Source organism: Aphelocoma coerulescens, chromosome 12 (genome assembly GCF_041296385.1).
Source record: "Aphelocoma coerulescens isolate FSJ_1873_10779 chromosome 12, UR_Acoe_1.0, whole genome shotgun sequence".
Taxonomy (NCBI): domain Eukaryota; kingdom Metazoa; phylum Chordata; class Aves; order Passeriformes; family Corvidae; genus Aphelocoma; species Aphelocoma coerulescens.
This window is the reverse complement of record NC_091026.1, coordinates 12256852-12276166: the sequence shown is the minus strand read 5'-3', so window position 1 is coordinate 12276166 and position 19315 is coordinate 12256852. Positions and strand designations below refer to the sequence as shown.

The window sequence follows — 19315 nt, the reverse complement described above, 5'->3', positions numbered from 1 at the left end:
TCAGGGTGAAGGAGAGAACAACGGAGGAGCAGGGAGGAGAACTCAAATGCAAAGGACAACACTGGCCTAAGAATAAATTAATATCTTTACAATGGAAGCTGAAGAAAGTTGCTAAGCTTCAGAATCACTGTGAGTGTGGAGCAATGTACCAGCAGCTGCCATTCTGGGAAGGATTAAAAAAATTAATCTATTATTAAAATGAAAATGGATCTGTTTATGGAAAATATTATACAAGTTGATACTTCAGTAGAAGCAGAGAAACAGAAAACAAGACTTTCAAGTATTTTCTTTTTTTAAAGAGGGATTTAGTTCTCAGAACTCATACTGGTGATTTAAGTTTTTTTCATGTTTTCCTGCCTATACAATTATTTTGCTGTCCAACTCCAAAGATCTTTGACATATACCAGAATTTAAAGAACAAAAACCCAAGCTAATCTTCTTTAAACAATGTGAACATGAGGGTGCTAATTGGACAGACAGGAAAACATGAGCAAGTGTGAGAAGAGATGCCTTTGTGTATAATTCCCAACACCAAACTACGTTGAAACTCAAAAGATTCTGATGCACGGATTTGATTGTGGGGCCGTTTTTAAACGAATGTACACAATTAAGAGAGATATCCTGCACTCTGCTCCAGTTCCCATTACGTTTCCTTCACAAAAGCAAATACGGAGGGAAACAAGAACTTAAATGTGGTGTTACCAAAATAGCTCCACAGCACTGCTTCCAAGTCCAGAAGATGAGATTCAGCAAAAACAAAATGCCTGAAAGATCAGAAATTTCAAGACAAGCACCTCTCTGGGAGCTGAGACAAGACACCAGGTTTCACTCACTGCACTTCCCCGGAGAGGTTTCTGCAGCACTTGGAAATGAGATTGAGGAGCTTGGCAGGAGCCCAGGCCATGGAGTGAGCGGGAAGCCCAGCACCCCAGTGGGGACATGGAAGGATATGCCCCTCTCCTAGGCACACCATGCCTGTTCCTTGGGAAGCCTGCACACCCACTGGAGAGACCTGCTCTGCCATCAGTCATGGCTGTGCTACAAATAAGGCTCTCAGATCTTCTCATCTCAATAACCACCCTCAGTAATACAAGATATGAACATGAGCTAGAGGTGAACATGGTAAACAAACACAGTTGTATCAAGACTCCTGTAGTAATGGGGAAAGCTGCTCTGAAGAACAGGTGTAATGCTTTTACAGGAACTAGTGATTAAAGGCAGCATAAATAGGAGTAAAATCTACAGAAAAAGGTTCAAAACACACAGAATTCCTCCTGCACCTGCCTGGACTTCAGAGTACTGTTAACAAACTTTGATCAAGCAACATCCTTTCTTTCCCCAGCTGTGCAGCCACAGAATGAACCAATTTGGTTAAAAATATCATTTTTTTGCTGTTTCCCTACATGGCTCCAGAAGCAGCTGTACTGGCAGAAACGATGGTACAGCAGAGTTTGCACATGTGAAAACTGCTTCCAAAGCACCTCAGTATTCTCAGAGGTGGGAAGCTTCAAGAAGATCTTACCAGCTGATTAAAAACATTACAAAGATAAAATAAAAACAGAAGTGTTCAAGGCCAGGTTGGATGGGGCCCTCAGCAACTTGTCTAGTGCAAGTTGTCCCTGCCCCTAGCAGTGGAGGTCAGAACTGGATGAACTTTAAGGTCCCTTCCAACTCAAACCATTCTGTGGTTCCAGGAGAAGCAGCCAAAGAGACTTGGTCCTAGATGGAGTGTCCTGCTCACTGGAAGAGGTTCTTGCCTTCTGTAACACAAGAGGTGCAACAGTCTCTGTTTCATAATTATTCCATAGGAGTAAAATTATCAAACTGAAACCTGCATTTGTCTAAAAATCACCTGGCGGCTTTTACAAACTTCATCACCCTGAAATCAGGAGAGTGATAATGAAGTGTAGTCTGTTTTTGTGACTTGCTTTGGGACAGTAAATCAAAACTTGGAAAGAATCAGTATAAATACAGTTAACTGTCACTGCTGGCTTGCAAAGGTCACAGAAGAAAAGGGGGCACCAAGTGTAAGTACTCTTGTTTTGAATACTTGTCAGAAAAATTAAGCATCCTTTCCTCTTGCAAGAGCAGGAAAAGCAGAAGCATTCAGTTTCTCTTCCCTAAAGCTCTCCCTAGTTACATTTAAAAGCTTCAAACTTCAGCTTCTAGTTTTTTGCAGCAAGGGGGTTAATCTTTTCTAATCTCATCCAACTGTTAGGCAGAAATTCTCCACCTGACAGTCAGTTGTGGCTGGTTTCCAAAGACCCCCTCCTACAGCACCCAGCCCACATGCTAGCACCGCAGCTGATGGTTTCCCTTCCTCAGGCAAAGCAGCTGGACCTGTGAGAAGGACTTGTTGCCCCTTCTTTTGAACACATTACTCTTGTCATGGACACAGAGTCAAGACTGCAAAACTACATTATGTTTTGTTGAAACAAAAAATAAAAACGAGAGGCTGTGGTTGGAGCTGGAAGGAGCAGCTCATGCTCAGCCAGAAGTGAGACCAACGTGATCCTGAGCTTGTGGGTCAAAGTCCAGTGATGTGTTGGCTCAGATGTGCCCCAAACTGAACAAGCATTTCCCATTAGCTCACTAAACCTCAGTGCCCACTGACCTGTTCACCACGGGGGGACAGATGAAATAGCCTGGAACCTTGTCTGGAATGACAGAAGTATCTATCTAGACTGCCTTGTCTGCCTAGCCCCTATCAGATCCCCTGCCCTGAGATGCTTTGCAGACTAAAATTTCCCACATCAGAGGCCTTGCAGCAAGACCATAGGCACTTCATCAAGACAAGGAAAGCAGCACACAGGCTTGCTCCCAACCTTGAGCCCTTGGGCGAGCTGCAACACAGCAATCACCAGAAACCAACGCTGTGCTCAGGCTTACTCCAGGGCCACATGCAGCGAAGCTGGCGCTGCCCCGGAGCCCCCCCGTTTCCTTCACACCCCTCGCGTAACAGACTCAGCTTGGCAGCTTTCACCAAGGCGGCCCAAGCGCCCTGGGAGGAGCCCCACGGGAGCTCGGCAGCCCCGGCAGGCAGCGAGGGGAGTCCCGGGAGCGGCTGACACCACCGGCTATAATTAGCGCAGCGCAGCCCGCAGGGCTTCCCCCGGCCGGCGGGAGCCTCGGAGCGGCAGGCGCGGAAGCTCCCCGAGACAACAACTCCGCCGGGCGTCAGCTGCACGGGACGGGACACGGGGACCGGGGCCTTACGAGTCACGGCTGGCGCCGGCGTCGCGCTCCAGGAAGACGATGTGCCGCGGGTAGTGGGCGCAGACCTCGCCGTGCACGTTGGGGATCACGCTGTAGCGATAATCGCGGCCGAAGAGCTCCAGGCACCGCCGCTCGATCCGCTCCACCTGCGCAGAGCCACCGCTCAATGCCCGCCGCGCCAGTCCCCGCTCCTCGCGCCCCCCGGTCCCCAAAACCCGGCGTCCTCACCTTGGCAGCGGCGGCGCCGCCGCCGTCCTTGGCGCGGTACTGTGCCCGGGAGAACTCCAGCAGCAGCTCGGCCAGGGCGCGGTCCCCGGAGCCCGCCGGGGGGCAGCCGCGGGCCGCCGCCGCCGCCATGCCCGCGCCGCTCACCACCGCCTCGGGCCCATCGTCCCGCCCGCCGCTTCCGCCCTCCCGCGACGCGCCCCTTCCGCCCGCTCCCGGCGTCATCGGGGCGCGCCGCGCTCCGCCCCGGGGTACCGAGCCCCGCTCTGGGGGTACCGGGGTGCGCTCCGGCCCCCCGTTTAGAACTGCAGAGAGACGCGGCAAACACTGTCAGGCCCCGCCGAGTGGATCCGACCGTGCCGCTGGCCGGCGTGCCCAGGGCGCCGCCCTAAAGAAAGAATCGCAAGGCGGGTTTTAATTAAAGAAGTCCTTCCCGGAGCGTGGTCGTACGCACTGAGCCCGTGGCAGAGGAGCTGCGGGGTGAGCGGCATCGCTGCCCGGAACGTGGCTGAGAGCGGCACTGGCTCGTATGCCCAGGCGGTGTCACGGAGCCAGCTCGGGCTGTGCGCGTCCGTGCCCAGCCGGAGGCACGCGGCTCCTTGGCTCTTGTAGGGGAACACAGTGTGGTTTTCATCCGCATTTGTCTAATTTGCAAATCAGCTGTGAATCTTCACAAGCATTTAATGACGGCCGAGTTCAGCTGCAGCTAACGCGGTGCATCTCGCTGCCTGAGAATGAAACTGGCCCGAGATGGTCTGGTCCCTGCTGGGTTTGGGGCCGGTGTGAGTCTGACGGGGCGGCGGCAGGATTTCGCAAGGGCACCTGCCGGCATACAAGCGCTGACAGCCTGTGTGATACTATTGGCATAGCCGTTCACCGCAGCCCAGTCACCCGCCACACCTAGCCGGGTTGTGTACCCCAGCCCTGCCACCACACCTGACCTGGCACAGCCGTTGTACCTGGCCTCGCTCTGCCAGAGGTTTTGGGTCGACTCCCGCTATCCCAGAGCAGGCGCAGCCACAGTGGCGGCAACTTACTTTCTCCGTCCCCGCCAAGGGGGTGGGGAAGGTCTGCTGCCAATCCGGGGGGCTACGCCGGCAACCCGCGGGCCTCCCCTGGGCTCGTGAAGGGTGCGGGAGGATGGACGCTCTCCCTGCGGGCGCGCTCCGGCCAAAGGCACCCACGCGGGGACGTTCCAGCACTGATCAGAGCCATGCCCACGCGCTGCCCCGGGCGGGGTCGGTCCGGGGAACAGTCCTGCCGGACTGGGGGAGAGGAATGGCCCCGGCCCCTCGACCCGAGCCAAGCCGAGTGCACGCGAGCCGAACCGAGACGAGCCCGTCGCAAGGCGACCCAAGCCCGAGGCGAGCGCCGCCGAAGGCGGCGGAGCGGCCCCGATCCCTGGGGGGCGCGCGCGGCGGGCTCGGAGGGTCTCGGTTCGGCTCGGGCTCGGCTGGGCTCTGGCTGGGCTGGGCTGGGCTGGGCTGGACTGGACTCGGCTCGGCCGGGCTCGGCTAGGCTCGGCTCCGCAGTGGCGGGGGGGCGCACGGCCGCGCGCGCGCGGCGGGAGCGCGCGGGACGCAGAGGCGGCAGCCAAGATGGCGGCGCGGGTGTCGCAGGGCCCGGCAGCCCGCGGGCGCTCTTAGGCCGCGGCCCCCCCGCCCCGCCGACCCCGGGCGGGCTCCCCGCCGCCCCGGCCCCTCCCGCCCTCCGGCAGCGGCGGCCGGCAGGATGCTGCCCTCGCAGGAAGCCTCCAAGCTGTACCATGACAACTACGTGCGGAACTCGCGCGCCATCGGCGTGCTCTGGGCCATCTTCACCATCTGCTTCGCCATCATCAACGTGGTGGTCTTCATCCAGCCCTACTGGGTGGGCGACAGCGTTAACACGCCCAAGCCCGGGTACTTCGGGCTGTTTCACTACTGCGTGGGCAGCGGGCTGGCGGGCCGGGAGCTGTCGTGCCGCGGCTCCTTCACCGACTTCAGCACCATCCCCTCGGGCGCCTTTCAGGCGGCCGCGTTCTTCGTGCTGCTCTCCATGGTGCTGACGCTGGGCTGCATCACCTGCTTCGCCCTGTTCTTCTTCTGCAACACCGCCACCGTCTACAAGATCTGCGCCTGGATGCAGCTGCTGGCAGGTACACACCGGCACCGGGAACCACCGGCACTGGGAACACCGGCCTGCCCTGGGCCTGGCGGCGGGGGATGGGTGGGGAGACTGGGCAGTGCTGAGCATGCGGCACCCCGGGAGCCCCCAGCAGTGATAGTGGGGTCCCTGGCTACAGGAACACCAAGTTTGCTCAAGGAAGCTGGGCTGAGTCCAAGCGCTGCAGGGCCGTGGTTCCAGGATCCAGCCCCACAGCTTTGTGGGACACCCAAGCCAGGTACTAGTGCTGACAAATTAGAAGGAATGGGCACCAGTTCGGGACACTGGCACCCACGGCTCCCTGGTGTCCCCTGGCCACAAGGAACACCAGGGCTGCCCAGGAAAGCTGGGCTGGGTACAGGTACTGTGTATCAATAGGGCACCCCAGCCAGGTGCTGGCCCTGAGACATCCCAGGACTTCCTGGGACAAGCAGGCCAGGCACTGGCACTGACAGAGCACCACAGACAGGTGCTGGCTCTAGGCACTGGCACCTGTGTCTCCCCAGGCAGAGGCTGGCCGCAGGGAACATTGGGATTGCTCAAGAAAGCTGGACAGGTACAAGCACTGCAGGGCCATGGGTCTTCCCAGCCAAGAAGTGTCCTCAGGACACTCCAGGGCTTCCTGGGACATCCAGACCAGGCACTGGCACCAGGAATGGTGGCACCTGTTCTGGGCACTGGAATCTGGGATTCCCCAGGCAAGGTCTGACCCCAGGGAAACATAAGGCTCTCTGGGACACATCAGGAGAGCTGGATCAGGGACCCACCTCAGGCAACCCCAGAACACGCACTGACCCTGGGACACCTGGACAGTCTGGAGCACCTCAGGACATCCTGGGCTAGGGACCCACCTCAGGGCACCTCAGTACACCCCAGTAAAGGACCAGCATTGGGACACCCTACAACAGGGACTGTTGCACAGAGTCAAGGACCAAATGCAAGATGGCCTAGGACACACTGCACCAGCCCCCTGGGGATCCAGACACGCCGCCACACTCTGCATCAGGGACTAGCCTCTCTGTCAACCCCAGAGAAATGGGGTTGTCCCCAAGAGATACTCACTTTAGGGGAACTCTCGTCCCCCAAAGGGACCCCACCACTGGAAGAAGCCCATGCATGGATCCCCCATCCCTGTAAAAGCACCCTTCAGCTCCCTCTTAAAGACGTATTGTACCCAGACCTTCTCTCTCCCTCATCATGAAAGGGCTGTGAGGACAGGCCTTTCCCAGCTCTCTCCAGTGCTTCACACAGAGGAACACCATAACCTTGACGTCTCCTCAGACATGACCACTCAAGCCCAGTAATTAACTCCCCAAAAGTGACCCTGTCTATAGATCCTCCTTAGCTCCCTCCACAAATGAAACCCCACTGTAGATGTACCCCAGGATCCTCACACACTCACTCCTCAAAGTGACACTGTACAGTAACCCAAACCTTTCCCCAGAAGGGGACCTGATGCCAATATTGGTAAGGATCCCAAGTATCCCCTTATGCACAGACCTCCAAGGTGTCCTCACCCAGGGTCTGTCCTTTTGGGAGAAATATCCTGAGCAATGATGTTGAGCTTCCCCTGGTAGCAAGACCCTTCACTTCCTTCTCTGCCTGGTTTTACCAGGTGTGGACAAACACTCTTACTCTCCACTGCATACTAAGTGTGAATAGACCTAGAGCTTCCACTGGAAGGACTTAGAATGTCCCTTACTCCTAATGAAAGGACCCCCTGTGAGAAGGGCCCCAGTCGTAGATGTGGAAGGATACAGCCCCTCTGTGTGAGGAGCTTTCCACTAGCCCAGCTCTCTCCCTTGCAGCTGGCTTGGGCTGGAAAGCCTGACCTCCCCTCACCCAGATCAGGACCACAGCCAGACCTGCAGCTGCCTTGGCTTATCAGGAAATTCCCTCATCTTTAATTTTCCCTGTCCTGAAGATTTATCAGTTTAAAGCAAGCTCAGAGCCCAAATCCTACTGATTGTCAGCAGCTTAATCAAGTGGGTTGGAGCACCCAGCTGCTACTGCTGCACAGGGAGCTGCGTGGCAGAGGGTACTGCACTGGAGGCAGCCCTGGGTCTCCTCCCCAGTGCCTCCTGTCCTGTCCTGGCTCAGGTTTGGGTGGCCACAACAGTACTTTGCTGCTGTCACCTCTGGGTACCCCTCACCTTGCCTTGCGGCTTGTCCTTGGTCACACTTTGCACCTTGTGGTTTCACGTGTTGCTCACAACTGCACTTGTGAGAACCCTGAGTGCTCATCTCAGGGGGGCCATTGGCTGACCCTTCTGGCCCCAGCCAGCCCAGGTTGGCTTGGAGCTCTCCCAGAGCAGCAGGGCTCCATGGCTTCTCTATCGGGGAAAGTCCAAGGCAGCATTAACAGAGACTGGCCCTCCACCCTGCCCTGGGACAGGACAGCATGAGAGAACTGCTGTCCTACAGGACAGGCTGGTGTTCCCATCAGGGAGGGCCTGGATGCAGAGGTGGTGGTATGGTGTGTTCCAGCAAGAGAGAGTCTTGTCTGGCAGGGTCAGGCAGGGCTGAACTTCCCTGGGCATGTCAGAGGCAGCCACAGGCGGATGTGTTACCTTGTGCTTGGAGAAGGAACTGCCATGACCTATGGAGAGAATACCACAGGCCAGATCTTATGGGTAGGGCAGGGTCATAGCCTGGTGCAGGCTCTGGCACATCATGATGGCAAACTTCAGAGATTCACCTGCCTGGAAAGTTGAAAGATTCTGCCAGAGCAGAGAGCTTGGAGGAGCAAAGAAAGAAAGGACATTGCTTCTGCCTCAGGGAGGTTTTAGCTGAAGGATGTGCACTACTACAGCAGAAGCAACTGTGAGGCCTGAAGTTGCTTGGTCTCACTGATGAAAGCCAGGTGAGCCAGGTGGTGGGCAGAGAGATGGGGCAGAGGTGTCCCCACCCCACCCCTGTGGGATGGCCGGTGCAGAGTAAAGGGCTGCTGATTGTGGACATGGATGGGCTCTTCAGAGGAGAAAAGCCAAGTGCAGGAATATGGGGGAGGAGGATGAGGAATTCAGGATCTCTTTCAAAAAGAAAAAAACAACCAGCTTTAAACCATCAATGTCTAATTAGTGGACAACAATCAAGACAGGGTTTAATTAGAGCTTGACAGAAAGCTCTAGCTCAAAAGCCACTGCCCCCCCCCCCCCCCCCACGAGGAAACTGGATCTAATTAAGAGGAAACACTCTGCTTTATCGCAAATAGAATTGTGGCCATCTGCCCTGTTCAAAATCCCAGTAACGCAAAACTGGAGATTCTGCTAAATCCTTCTGTTATAAAACCAGAAATGGGCCCTTAACATGATCACATCAACAACTGTATGACTGACAGCACCTGATTGCCACCCAAGTACTCCAAATTAGTGGGGGAGCACCTTCAGAAAATTCCATGGGATGATGCTTTCTTGAAAAGAAATGGGCTGTGAGGGTGATCCCCCTTGGGATTCATCTGCAGAAAATCAGAGCATAGGAATACACCACCACCAGGCTGCCCAGGAGCCTGAGCATTTCCTCTGATTCCCCAATACTCTGCTGTAGCATAAGACACAGTCACCCTGTGAGTTAACTCCGATCTTTGAACAAAGTTGTCCTGGTGCCCAGCATTAATGCCCTTGCAAGACAGCCCAGCCGCCTCTGTGGGACACTGCATCCATGTGGCTCCCATCAGGATGATTACCCCAAGTGGGTCCAGCGTTCTGTTTGCAGAAGGTCTTTAGTTTTGTACTTACAGTCTATTGAGGATCAAAAGAGGCAGCCAGCTGAGCACACCATCCTGTTTGCATGGAGGAATTGACTGGCCACATTTTAACGTGTTTCCCTGTGCTTCAGGTCCAGCAGTCAGTGTGGTGAGACCTCCACACTCCCTCCCTTAGGGATACATGACACATGGGGTGCCTTCCCAACTGGCACCATGCTCTTGGCCTTAGGGCTGGGCTTTGTCCTTACCAGTGGCATTTGGGCATTAATTGGGCACCTTGCCTGATGGAGAATGTGGTAATACATATTCATCTGAGCCCTTTACTCCTTTGGGAAACTCCTTTCAGAGCTACACTCACCTCTTGGATGGGCCCTTCCAACACCTGAGAACAGAGGCAGATCCCTGAGCAGGGCTTCATCTTCTGCACCTCAGCTGTGTTTGCCACCCTCTGAGTGGGGACCCCTTGCACGGCACGGTTTTGGCATATCCATGGAGAGGAGTAGTGAGGGAAGTTGCCAGCTGCCGGGGCTGAGCATGGTGGAGCTGTGTGGTGGTGTGGCCTCAGCCCCAAGGGAGAGCAGGATTTGGCCTGAGTGAGCGCCAGAGCCCCAAAACCCTCGCTGGTTCTGGCAGCAATGCAGCGGCTCTGCTGAACCACATCAGGACAGGCTCATCTTCCTGACTGGGACTTGCTGGAGAGCCAAGTCCTTTCAGAGAGTTTGAGGTTTCAAAATATTGTTTTCATGGATATAAAAGTCATTTGTTGAAATTTTTAATGAAAAAATACAGGCAGATACCACTGCTCCAAACTGGCTCAGAGTGTAACTGGGACAGCTGCTGAGCATGAGGCTGCCCAGGGAGGTCGTGGAGTCTCTGTCTCTGGAATCATTCAAAACCCACCTGGACGTGTTCCTGTATCACCTGCTCTAGGTGACCCTTGGCAGGGGGGTTGGACTAAATGATCTCCAAAAGTCCCTTCCGACCCTAACTGTCCTGTGACTCTGCAGTGTATCCTCAAGCCCTTTCTCTGTCAAAGGGAGAAATATTGCCCATATATGAACCACCTCCACCTGCTGACCTTGCAGCAAAAATAACAACACTGCAAAAACGCTCAGCAGTTGCTGAATTACGGTCTTGTGGACCCCGAAAAAGCTTTCCTGAAGATTCTCCTCTGCTTCCCCTACTGTTCAGGTCTTGCAACGGGGACAGGAGCCGGGCTGCAGCCCATCCCTTGCCTCTGTGCAGCGCCGTGTGCTCCGCAGCAGCAGCAGCCGCCGCGGGGTTTGCACGGCAGCGCAGCTCTCCCGTGGCTGCTGTTAATGTGCCTGTGTACTCGCGGGGAGGGGCTGAGCTGGGCGTCTCGGAGCCGCTCATGTCCTGGAGCTTACATCCCTTAACTGTTGTTCCAGATAAAGTAACTGTCAGTTCTGATTCATACAAACTCATAACTCTATTCTGAATCCTGCTGATTTTTTGGCACAGAAACAGCCTGTGGAGCAGAACGCCGTAAGGGAGCTCGTGTCTGTGTAAATGGCCGGTGCTCGCCGTCCTGAGCACGCTGCCCTTAGTGTTCATTTATTTTTGAGGGATTTCAGTTTTTAGGGGGAGGAAAGGGGACTGTGCTTGTCCCCTTTCCTTTTGGTGCTCAGCTCTCAGGAGGTCTGGTGAGAAGCAGCCACTCTAGACCCCAATAGCACAGCCCAGCCCCTGTTCCCCGGGGTTTTTGGGTGCGCTGTCCCCATGCCAGGTGTAAGAAGCTCCTTTGGGACCCAGTGATTGCTGGTTTTCCCCCCATTACCCCACATCTTCCCGTTTGTGTGTCCTGTGTCGGTGTGATGCTCTGGGGCAGGTCACATCTCAGCTGCAGGGCATGTCCTGAGCTTCTTCCACCCATGGCAGGCAGAAGCAGTAAAATCCAGTTTTCACCCACACCTGCAGACTAAACTATACAGAAAAAGTGATTAAAAAAATCAGACTTTAATCTTGCAGGCATAATTGCTCAGGGCAGTGGTACCCAGCAAACATGGGGGTTACTAAGACAGTCCAAATTAGCTAAATGCACTTTGTACCAGGAGATGTTATCCTGCCAGGAGGAGCCTCCTCGTTCTGCTAAAATCTTGCTCCAGTGTTGCAGCCTGAGTCATTACATTGCATTCCCTTTGATTAATTTCTTTTGTGAGAATATCGAAAGCCCTTGAGATGCCCATGTTGTTTCTAAAGGACCTTGACAGGGGAGGATTGAGGAGGGGGAAGCCATGAACAAGCTGTAAAACCAAGCCAAGAAATGCCAACTTTCTGGGGCCAGAGCCCCAGCCCCAGCAGGATCCTTTTCCCCCTGTATACACCCTGTCCCAGTGATCACTGAAATGCTTGCTCTCAAAACTGTCTTTACAACTGGGAAAACTCTAGAAGAGAGAGCTGGAGCCCAGGGTCTGCGGGAAGGATGGCAGCTGTGGGGTGTGACAGACCAGCCAGCTGTCCTCGATGCCACTGACAGGGACGACTGGCACCACACCCTCAGAAAAACAGGAATTAAAAGCAAAATGGACAGGAGGTGGATTATTATTTCCTCTTTAATAGTGGCTCTTCATAGGAGTCCTCACCTGGTGTTTTTCTTGTGGTTGCAAGGCATAGAAATAGGCTGCTTTAAACAAAAACCAAGGTTTTAGTGCAGGTCTACAAGGGGTCTTGGGGCATTTGGAGGTAGGTGCTGGCAGAATGGTGCTGTGGGCAGAGGACTGGGCAGGCAGAACCCTGACCCCTCATCCCTCAGACCTGTTGGAGAGGGCAGCGCTGAGGCCTGTGGGCTGTGTGGGGATCCCCTCCTTGTTCTTGCTCTGCTCTTCAAAGCCACTCCTTGCTGCAGGCACAGGAAGGTGTTTCCAGGACATTGGGCAGCCTGGGGATGTGTAGAAAAGGGAATTGCTTGTGACAGAGCAGAGGACTCGGCTTGCTGCTGGGAACATGTAGGACAGATAGGAAGAGGAGAGCACTGAGCTGCTCTTTGCCAGGAGAGGACCTGCCTTCAGTAGCACAGCCCCACCTCAGCCACTTCCAGGGAGCTGTGGAGTAGTGCGGGGCTTTTGGGAAGAGGCCAGTCACCCTAGGGCAGAGGCATTTGGGTGCATGTGGTGACTTGGGCGTGCGCCTCTGCCCAGTAGTAAATACGTTGTTTAATTCTGTCAAATGGGCTGTGAGGGCTTGGGCAGAGATCCTGCAGCTGCTCGGTGGGAGAGGGCACAGACTCCCTTTGCCCTGGTGCAGTACAGAGCAGGCACACAGAACAAGAGGGATCGGGGCAAGCAGACACAGGCTGGAGCCAGGCAGTGTCCTGGCAGCAGCCATCACTGCCTGTCCCCTGTGACTGTGCTGTGACAACCCACTGCACCAGTGGCTCCCATACCTTTTTGAGCCACCCTACTTTTGCCTTAAACGCTGTCTCCCATGGCCTCTGTGAGTGCCGTAGCTCTCCAGCACGTTAATCCGCTGCCTCATGCATCACTGCTTGTCTTGCCATGTTTGGGACCTGCAGATGTCCTGGGAGACCCTAACATCTGTGGTGTTTTCAGAGCAGTGAGCTCTTGGCAGGCTTCTGCTTTATCTGGGCAACTGGACCCACCTGGACCCCAAATAATAGCTCAGAAATGCAGAGGACATGCCAATGCCTGCAGAGCCCAAGGATAGACCCAGGGGCTGCGGTTCTGCTCCTGTGAAGGAGGCTGCAGTCCTGTGAAGGACTGAGGGCTGTGCACAAAGGCAGGGAGCCTGCCCAAGCCCTTGCTAGTCCAGGTAAAATTGGTGCCTGCTTTTTTTGACTAATATTTGCCTTCTACCACCCTGGGCACAGCATTATTCTCCTCTGGGCCCAGAGTGGCTCTTGCCAAGGGCTGTTGCCCACCCAGGCAGCTGGAGCTGCTGCTGTGCTTTCCTCCAGCCTCACTGTGCACCTGTGGTCCTTTTCTCCTCCTCAGTGATTTCAGCAGATCTCTTACAAATGTGCCCATTTCCAGGCTGGGTTGTGCCAGCCTGAGCAGTGCTACGAGGTAAACCCATCCCTTTGCTGGGGATTGCCAGAGAGCACCTTAGCTTGTTTCACAGCTGCACTACACTGGGAGCTCAGTGGATCCTAAAATCCTCTTAGCATCTCTCCTTTCACAGGAAGAGTCCCTGGCACAGGTCTGCTGCACCTGATCCCCTTTAATTCAGGCCCTCAGATGAATTAATGCCATCCTGTTCCATGGTGCCCAGGTCAGTCAGCAGCAGTCCAGGCTGCTCTTCACCATTTACCATGCAGTGCATGGCATTGGTGCTTATTGTGTTTCCTTGCAGAGGGGTGGTTTTGGGTTGGCCCAGTCCCAGTGGGCAGGGAGCTCCCCCAGACAGGCTGGGAGTCCCTGGTGATGATGTGCTGGAGACGCCGGCTTGGCTCTGTGCAGCCATGTGGTGCTGGGATGCCACCAGGGCTGTGCATGGCAGTAAATCAGCATGCAGGGCTTGCCACTGTCCACAAAGACACTTTACCAAGGAGGTTTGCAATATGTGTGAAGGAGTCAGAGACCAGGCAGCAGCTGCTGGGTGACATTATGTGCTGGTGTCCCTCAGTGTCCCTGTCCTTTCCTGGCCTCAGCTCTTTGGGATGCAAGGGCTGTACCTACTCCTGGTGTGATGCCCTGCAGGCCCTTCCCTCCCTCCTGGGATTTCCTTTCCCCATGGAGAGCAGTTCAAAACACATGTCAGCACCCAGAAAGCTCATGCCAGACCGACAGCTGCCTGCCTGCAGGGTGTTTGCTGTAAGGGATGGGGAGGTAACTTCCTACTGGTATGGGCACAAGCTTCTTGGTTCTTCCTTAACTCAGGGCAAAAGTACCTGCAGGCACCGCAGCCAACATCATTACTATTTTTAGCCTTTCCAGCTGATATGGGGTGAGGAGCTTTTGTACTTGCTGTAATCAGAAAAAGTCACCTCCTTACCTTGACAGTCACAGGCTTTGTCTTGGCATTTCTGTCCCTGTGTTCCCTGATGTCTCCTTGCTCAGCACGGAGCGTGCTGGGTGGGGGCCTGCTGGGAAGGTGACTCCTCTGGGAGTAGTGCTCACAGGCTGTGTGGTGGTTGGGTGTGGGGGTTCCTGGGGATTCCAGTCCTCTCCACAGGCAGCATCCCTGCCCACCATGCACCGGTAGCTCCTGCCCACATGCAGGGAGCTTGTGGTGATGAGGAAAGCCTGTGGGCAGCCACTGATCCTGTGGCTGATGCTGGTAGAAACCAAAAGCCTGAAGTCCCTATTTGTACATGGGCCAGGTTTGGGGCAGCCAAAAATGCAGTCCCTGGGGCTACTGAGGCAGTGGTGGCTGTCACCTGCAACGTTGCTTGGCTGTCATGGGGCCAAGGTGGGCTCCCTGCCAGACATGGGCTGCTTTAATGAACTGACCGGGGGACTCATCCCAGCACTGCCACTCCATGTCTCCTCTCTCTCTCAACAGCGCTCTGCCTGGTGCTGGGCTGCATGATCTTTCCCGATGGCTGGGATGCAGAGACCATACGGGACATGTGTGGGGAAAAGACAGGGAAGTACTCCCTGGGCGACTGCTCTGTACGCTGGGCTTATATCCTGGCCATCATCGGCATCCTCAACGCCCTTATCCTTTCCTTCCTGGCCTTTGTTCTCGGCAACCGGCAGAATGACCTGCTGCACGAGGAGCTCAAGGCAGAGAGCAAAGGTGAGTGCCACACTGCTGGGGGAATCCTGGTGGGAACAGCCTGGGGGGCTTCGCCCCTCCAGCAGCCTAGCAGGGGTCCCATGGGCTTAACTGCCACCTACAAAGCAAGCCAGGCTGGGCAGGGTGGGAAGGAGCTGCTGGGCCTCTGCCCTGCCTGACCTCTCTCTCTTTTGTTTCCACAGATTTTGTTGGCACTGCGGTAAGTCTTGAGTGTCACTGTCCTATCCCCTGTCCCTCTGTGGTGTCTCTGCATGTGACTGTGCTGGGTGTCTATGTGATGTGGGATGGGATGGGGGGACCCCGGCTGTGCAGGCAGTAGGGCTGGGGGCAATGGGGGAGGGAGGCAGCAGAGACAGGGTGGGTGGCAGGGATGGGGACAGGTGTATGCCTGGCACATGCTAGGGGCATGATGGTACAGTAAGACCTGCCCAAGACCATCCCCAACCTGCTGTGCTTTCCCTGCAGAGGATATAAGGCCGACCATCCGCAGCAGGACCCTCTTCCCATGGCCGGCAGCCTGGGCGTTCCCTCCCTGTCCTGCCCTTCATCTGCTGCCAGCGGCCACACAGCGTCCCGCGCCGCCCTCCGGGCCCCGGTGCCCGTGCCAGGGATGCGCCAGCCGCCCGCCGCATCCATGGCCACCTCCATGTCCACGCCGGCACCACCATCCCACGCACCTTGCCAGCTCCGTGCCCACCGCTGCCTGCGGGCCGCCGCCGGGGGAGGATGCCTCAAACCCGCTTTGTTCAAGAACAGAATCCAGCTGCGGTTTTGTTTCAAGGAAAAAACAGTCTTGGAGTTTTTAACAGATTTCTACATCCCCAGGACTCCTGACCTGCTGCCTCCCACCCGAACGCGCACCCAGTGACGCCCCGTGCCGGCTGCTCCGGGTCCCGGACCCCTCCCCACTCCCATTTTGTACAGCTCCGTGATCCTGTCTCCACAGCCAGGGGACCCGGTGGCCAGGATGGGGCCCAACCCCTACTTTTACATGTAAATTCATATTCTCTAAACAGGGTAAACTGACTCGAGCCCCCTCGCCTCCCGCCCCGGGAGTCCAGCCCAGGACATGGTGTTTCCTGGTGCGTGGCCGGGGCCGCAGGCTGCTGCTCGCTCCCCCCAGCATGGGGACCGCAGGGGCCTTGCTACTGCCGGCCGTGGGACACCCAACTCGCGCCGCTGTTGAATGTAAGCCCTGGTAAGTGGGAGCAGCTGAACATGCAAAACCCCTGGGTGGGCACAGGAGGACCCCCCCCGCCAGACCCCTCCCCGAGCCGGCCGCGGGCTGTTGCCAGACGCCTTCCCTCCCCATCCCCATACGGTGCTTTATCTCCACTGGTGACAGCAAGGCTTTCCCTGCCGCACGGCATGGCCGGGTGTAGCTGAGCACTCCTGTACCCACCCGGCCTCCTGGCTGTACCTCGCTGGCCCGTGGTGATGGCATGTGGGGAGCTGGTGGCTGCTGCCCAGGCAGCGCTGAGTCCGGCGGCCTCCAGGACCCACACACAGCACCTGAGAGCCGACACCCTGGCATGGGTGGCTGCAGCCCAGCTGTGGCTTTGCTGGCCAGACCAGTGTGTGTGTGTGGGCTTCCCCTTGTCACAGAGGCTTGGGTCACCACAGCCCTCACAATGCAATAAAGTCCTCAGCACTGGCCATGTCTCAGTGCGAGCAGCTGGGGCTCCTTGCAGGGCCCAGGGCAGGGCCCCCAGGGGCTTGTGGGGGGCCCTAGCAGGGCTGGACCCACGCACTGGGCAAGGCCAGGGAGCAGGGCGAGTGGGCGCAGGGAGCAGAGTGGGACCACGGTCCTGGGATGGGGCCATGGAGCGTGGAGGCTGCTGGGGGATGGCAGTGAAGGGCTCTGCAGGACCCAGCGCCTCACCAGGCACCAGGGGCTGGCTGGAGCAGGTAAGTGGTGCCCTGAGGCCCTGTGGGGTGGCGGTGGGGGATGGAGCTGTGCCAAAACACCATCTGGGAGCCAAAGTCACCCGGGATGGAGTGGGTGCCAGCACTCCTGCCAGTGTAGTCTGCCAGCCACGAGCCCAGCGGTGCCCACATCCCTCCAACAGCTGCCCCCCAGAACGAGGTCAACAGGAACCCACTGCACCTGGCAGCACCCGGGTCTTGCCAGCTTGCGAGTGCTGTTGCCAGCTGAATTGGAAAATCAAACCAAGAAAATCAGTGGAGAAAGGAATACAGTAGCTGTAATATATATGTATTTTAGTACAAAGTTTGATACAGTGTTTCACAAAACCTTATTGAAAAATATAATTCAAACCAGACAAGCTTGGAGCCCTGTGGTGTGGGGCGGGTTGGGATGGGTTCTTCCCGGCCGTCACCAAAGGAGGTGGTCTGCATGGAGGCCCTGGGGAGTGTCTGAGCTGTGGTGGGGAGCCTCCACCCACATGGGCTGGCACACAAAGAGGGGCTCTGGCCAGAGTAAGTCCCCAGAGAATGGGTCTGTCCCACTTCATGGCAAAGCAGGGGGTGGGGCAGGGATCCCATCCATCCCTAGGAGCCTTTGAATCCATCCCTTCTGCCTGTCCACAGTTCACGACAAGTGGTCTGTCAGCTCACTGACTAACACAGGCCAATAGGAGCCTCCTGAAATTCATCCAGTTCCAGTGTCTTGATGGAAAAAAAACTACTTATGTGGCCAGTCAGTCTAGTGGCATACTCTGGTAGAGGAGTGGGGAGAGCATTCCAGGCTGTGCGAGGGCAGCATGGAGAGCTCTGGGACTTGCAGGGAGCTTCGGCCAGCTCTGGCTCCCCCGGTGTTGGACAATGCTCACAGCCCAGGTGAGCCCTGAACGTGCGGATGGCAGAAGAGGCTGAGAAGGGCGGGGTTGGTGCTACCCACAGTTGCTTTCAGGGAAGGAGTAGTGGAGATGGAGCCACTCTTTTGGGGGACGCAAAAGGACAGAATGAGCCATAACAGATGCTGTCCCACGAAGTGTCGGGGAACATTCTCACAGTGAGGGCAGTCGAACACCAGAAGCCATGGGCACCTCAGACCAGCACTTGGCAGACACACCTGGCAGGCCCCACGCCAGGCTCAGCCCACGTCAGGCTTCCTAAGGAAAAGGCAAGCAGTATGAAAACCCTGAATACCGGGGCTCTGGCACACCAGAAACCAGGTGTTAAAACAGGTGCAATCATGCACGGGACATCCTCCGCATCCATCTCCTCCCCAAATGAGAATGAGCTTGGGCAAGAACAGCAGCAGCAACACAGCCAAAAATCTCACAACCCCAGCCAGAAGGTCGGGGAATTTCCTCAGGAACAGCAGCTCCCAGCTTCACCTGGCAGAAGGCAGGAGGGAGGTCTGCAAGGCTGCTCCTGCAAGGATTTGCTTACCCTGCAGGGGACAGGGAAGAGACACTTACATGCCCTCACCCCCTTGCCTTATGTCCTGGGCACCAGCGCTCACAGTCGTAAGAAATTCAACAATACTAGTTTTCAAGTTAAGTATTTTTATTATCAAAATTATTACATCTCTTGTGAAAGTTCAAATGTTACAGCATGGTGTAAAAACTCCACTAGAGTAAGAAGCTACAGCCCCCACCTTTCCTAGAGCTTTCCAGGGTCCCTCCCTCCTGCCCCCCTGCTGCGCCCGAAGGTGCTGGAGCCTCTGGGCAGGGCCCCCCTGGCCCCCTCCCGCCACCTGGCAGGGCAGAGCCCGCCTGCCCCGTGCTGCTCAGAGCACGAAAGGGGAGGCTGCACCTCCAGGGCTAAGCCAAGTGAAGTTTACACCTATTTTATACAGTATACAGACACCCAACTGTGGGGTGACAAGTTCCATCCCAACACGCTCACAGCCAGACAGTGTGAGAAAGTTACTCTTTGTTTCAATATTTTAAAAGTCTCCCCTAGGCTGAACAAACACCTGATTTCAATTGTGAATTAGAGAAATCTGTAACAGTCCTAAAAAAAGAGGAAGAAGACTGTGCATCTGCAAGGAGAGGGGAGACAGACTCACAGCATTGTGTTATCCAAGAGAAAGGAGAAGTTCCACTGCAGCACCAGGGATGACACCTGTCATATATTAGCTAACCTACTATGGTTATAACTGAATATAAAATTAGATAAATAAAAACACGCCCGATATTACAGTAAACAAGTGAGAAAGAAGCTGGCAATTGTATGGAATTGAACACACAGCACACTGTGTCTGGGCTGGCTCTCCTGCCACGCTCGGTGGGTGACAGCAGCTGGGAAAGACCCCACATGGCACTGCCTGGAGTACCTCTGGCTCGGCACAGACCGGGGTGCCCACCCACCACCCCACCACCGCCCCTTGCAGCC

At 55.9% G+C, this 19315-nt stretch overlaps 2 protein-coding genes across 3 annotated transcripts in view; one reads left to right on the top strand and one right to left on the bottom strand.

Annotated features, from left to right (window-relative positions):
• MTMR14 (myotubularin related protein 14) overlaps nt 1-3666 on the bottom strand; it is a 31623-nt gene extending 27957 nt beyond the window's left edge. The window contains exons 1-2 of one of the 2 annotated variants that reach the window (XM_069027669.1): nt 3445-3666; nt 3217-3362 (exon numbers count right to left, since the gene is read on the bottom strand). In XM_069027669.1, coding sequence (XP_068883770.1) covers nt 3217-3362; nt 3445-3666 — 368 coding nt within the window. The remainder of the gene's footprint in view (nt 1-3216; nt 3363-3444) is intronic. The other variant, XM_069027670.1, reaches the window with a different exon arrangement.
• Nucleotides 3667-5160: 1494 nt separating this feature from the next.
• Nucleotides 5161-19313, top strand: LHFPL4 (LHFPL tetraspan subfamily member 4). The gene is made up of 4 exons (XM_069028429.1): nt 5161-5578; nt 14774-15010; nt 15193-15209; nt 15476-19313. The coding sequence occupies exons 1-4, from the start codon at nt 5173-5175 to the stop codon at nt 15482-15484; spliced, it is 669 nt and encodes a 222-aa protein (XP_068884530.1). The 5' UTR covers nt 5161-5172; the 3' UTR covers nt 15485-19313.
• Nucleotides 19314-19315: the final 2 nt, after the last annotated feature.

What these genes read in the sequence shown, in the direction of transcription:
- LHFPL4 (XM_069028429.1), top strand. Translation starts at nt 5,173, where the DNA reads ATGCTGCCCTCGCAGGAAGCCTCCAAGCTGTACCATGACAACTACGTG. An exon ending in CTGGATGCAGCTGCTGGCAG is followed by an intron (nt 5,579 to 14,773) that starts GTACACACCGGC and finishes CTCTCTCAACAG; the next exon opens with CGCTCTGCCTGGTGCTGGGC.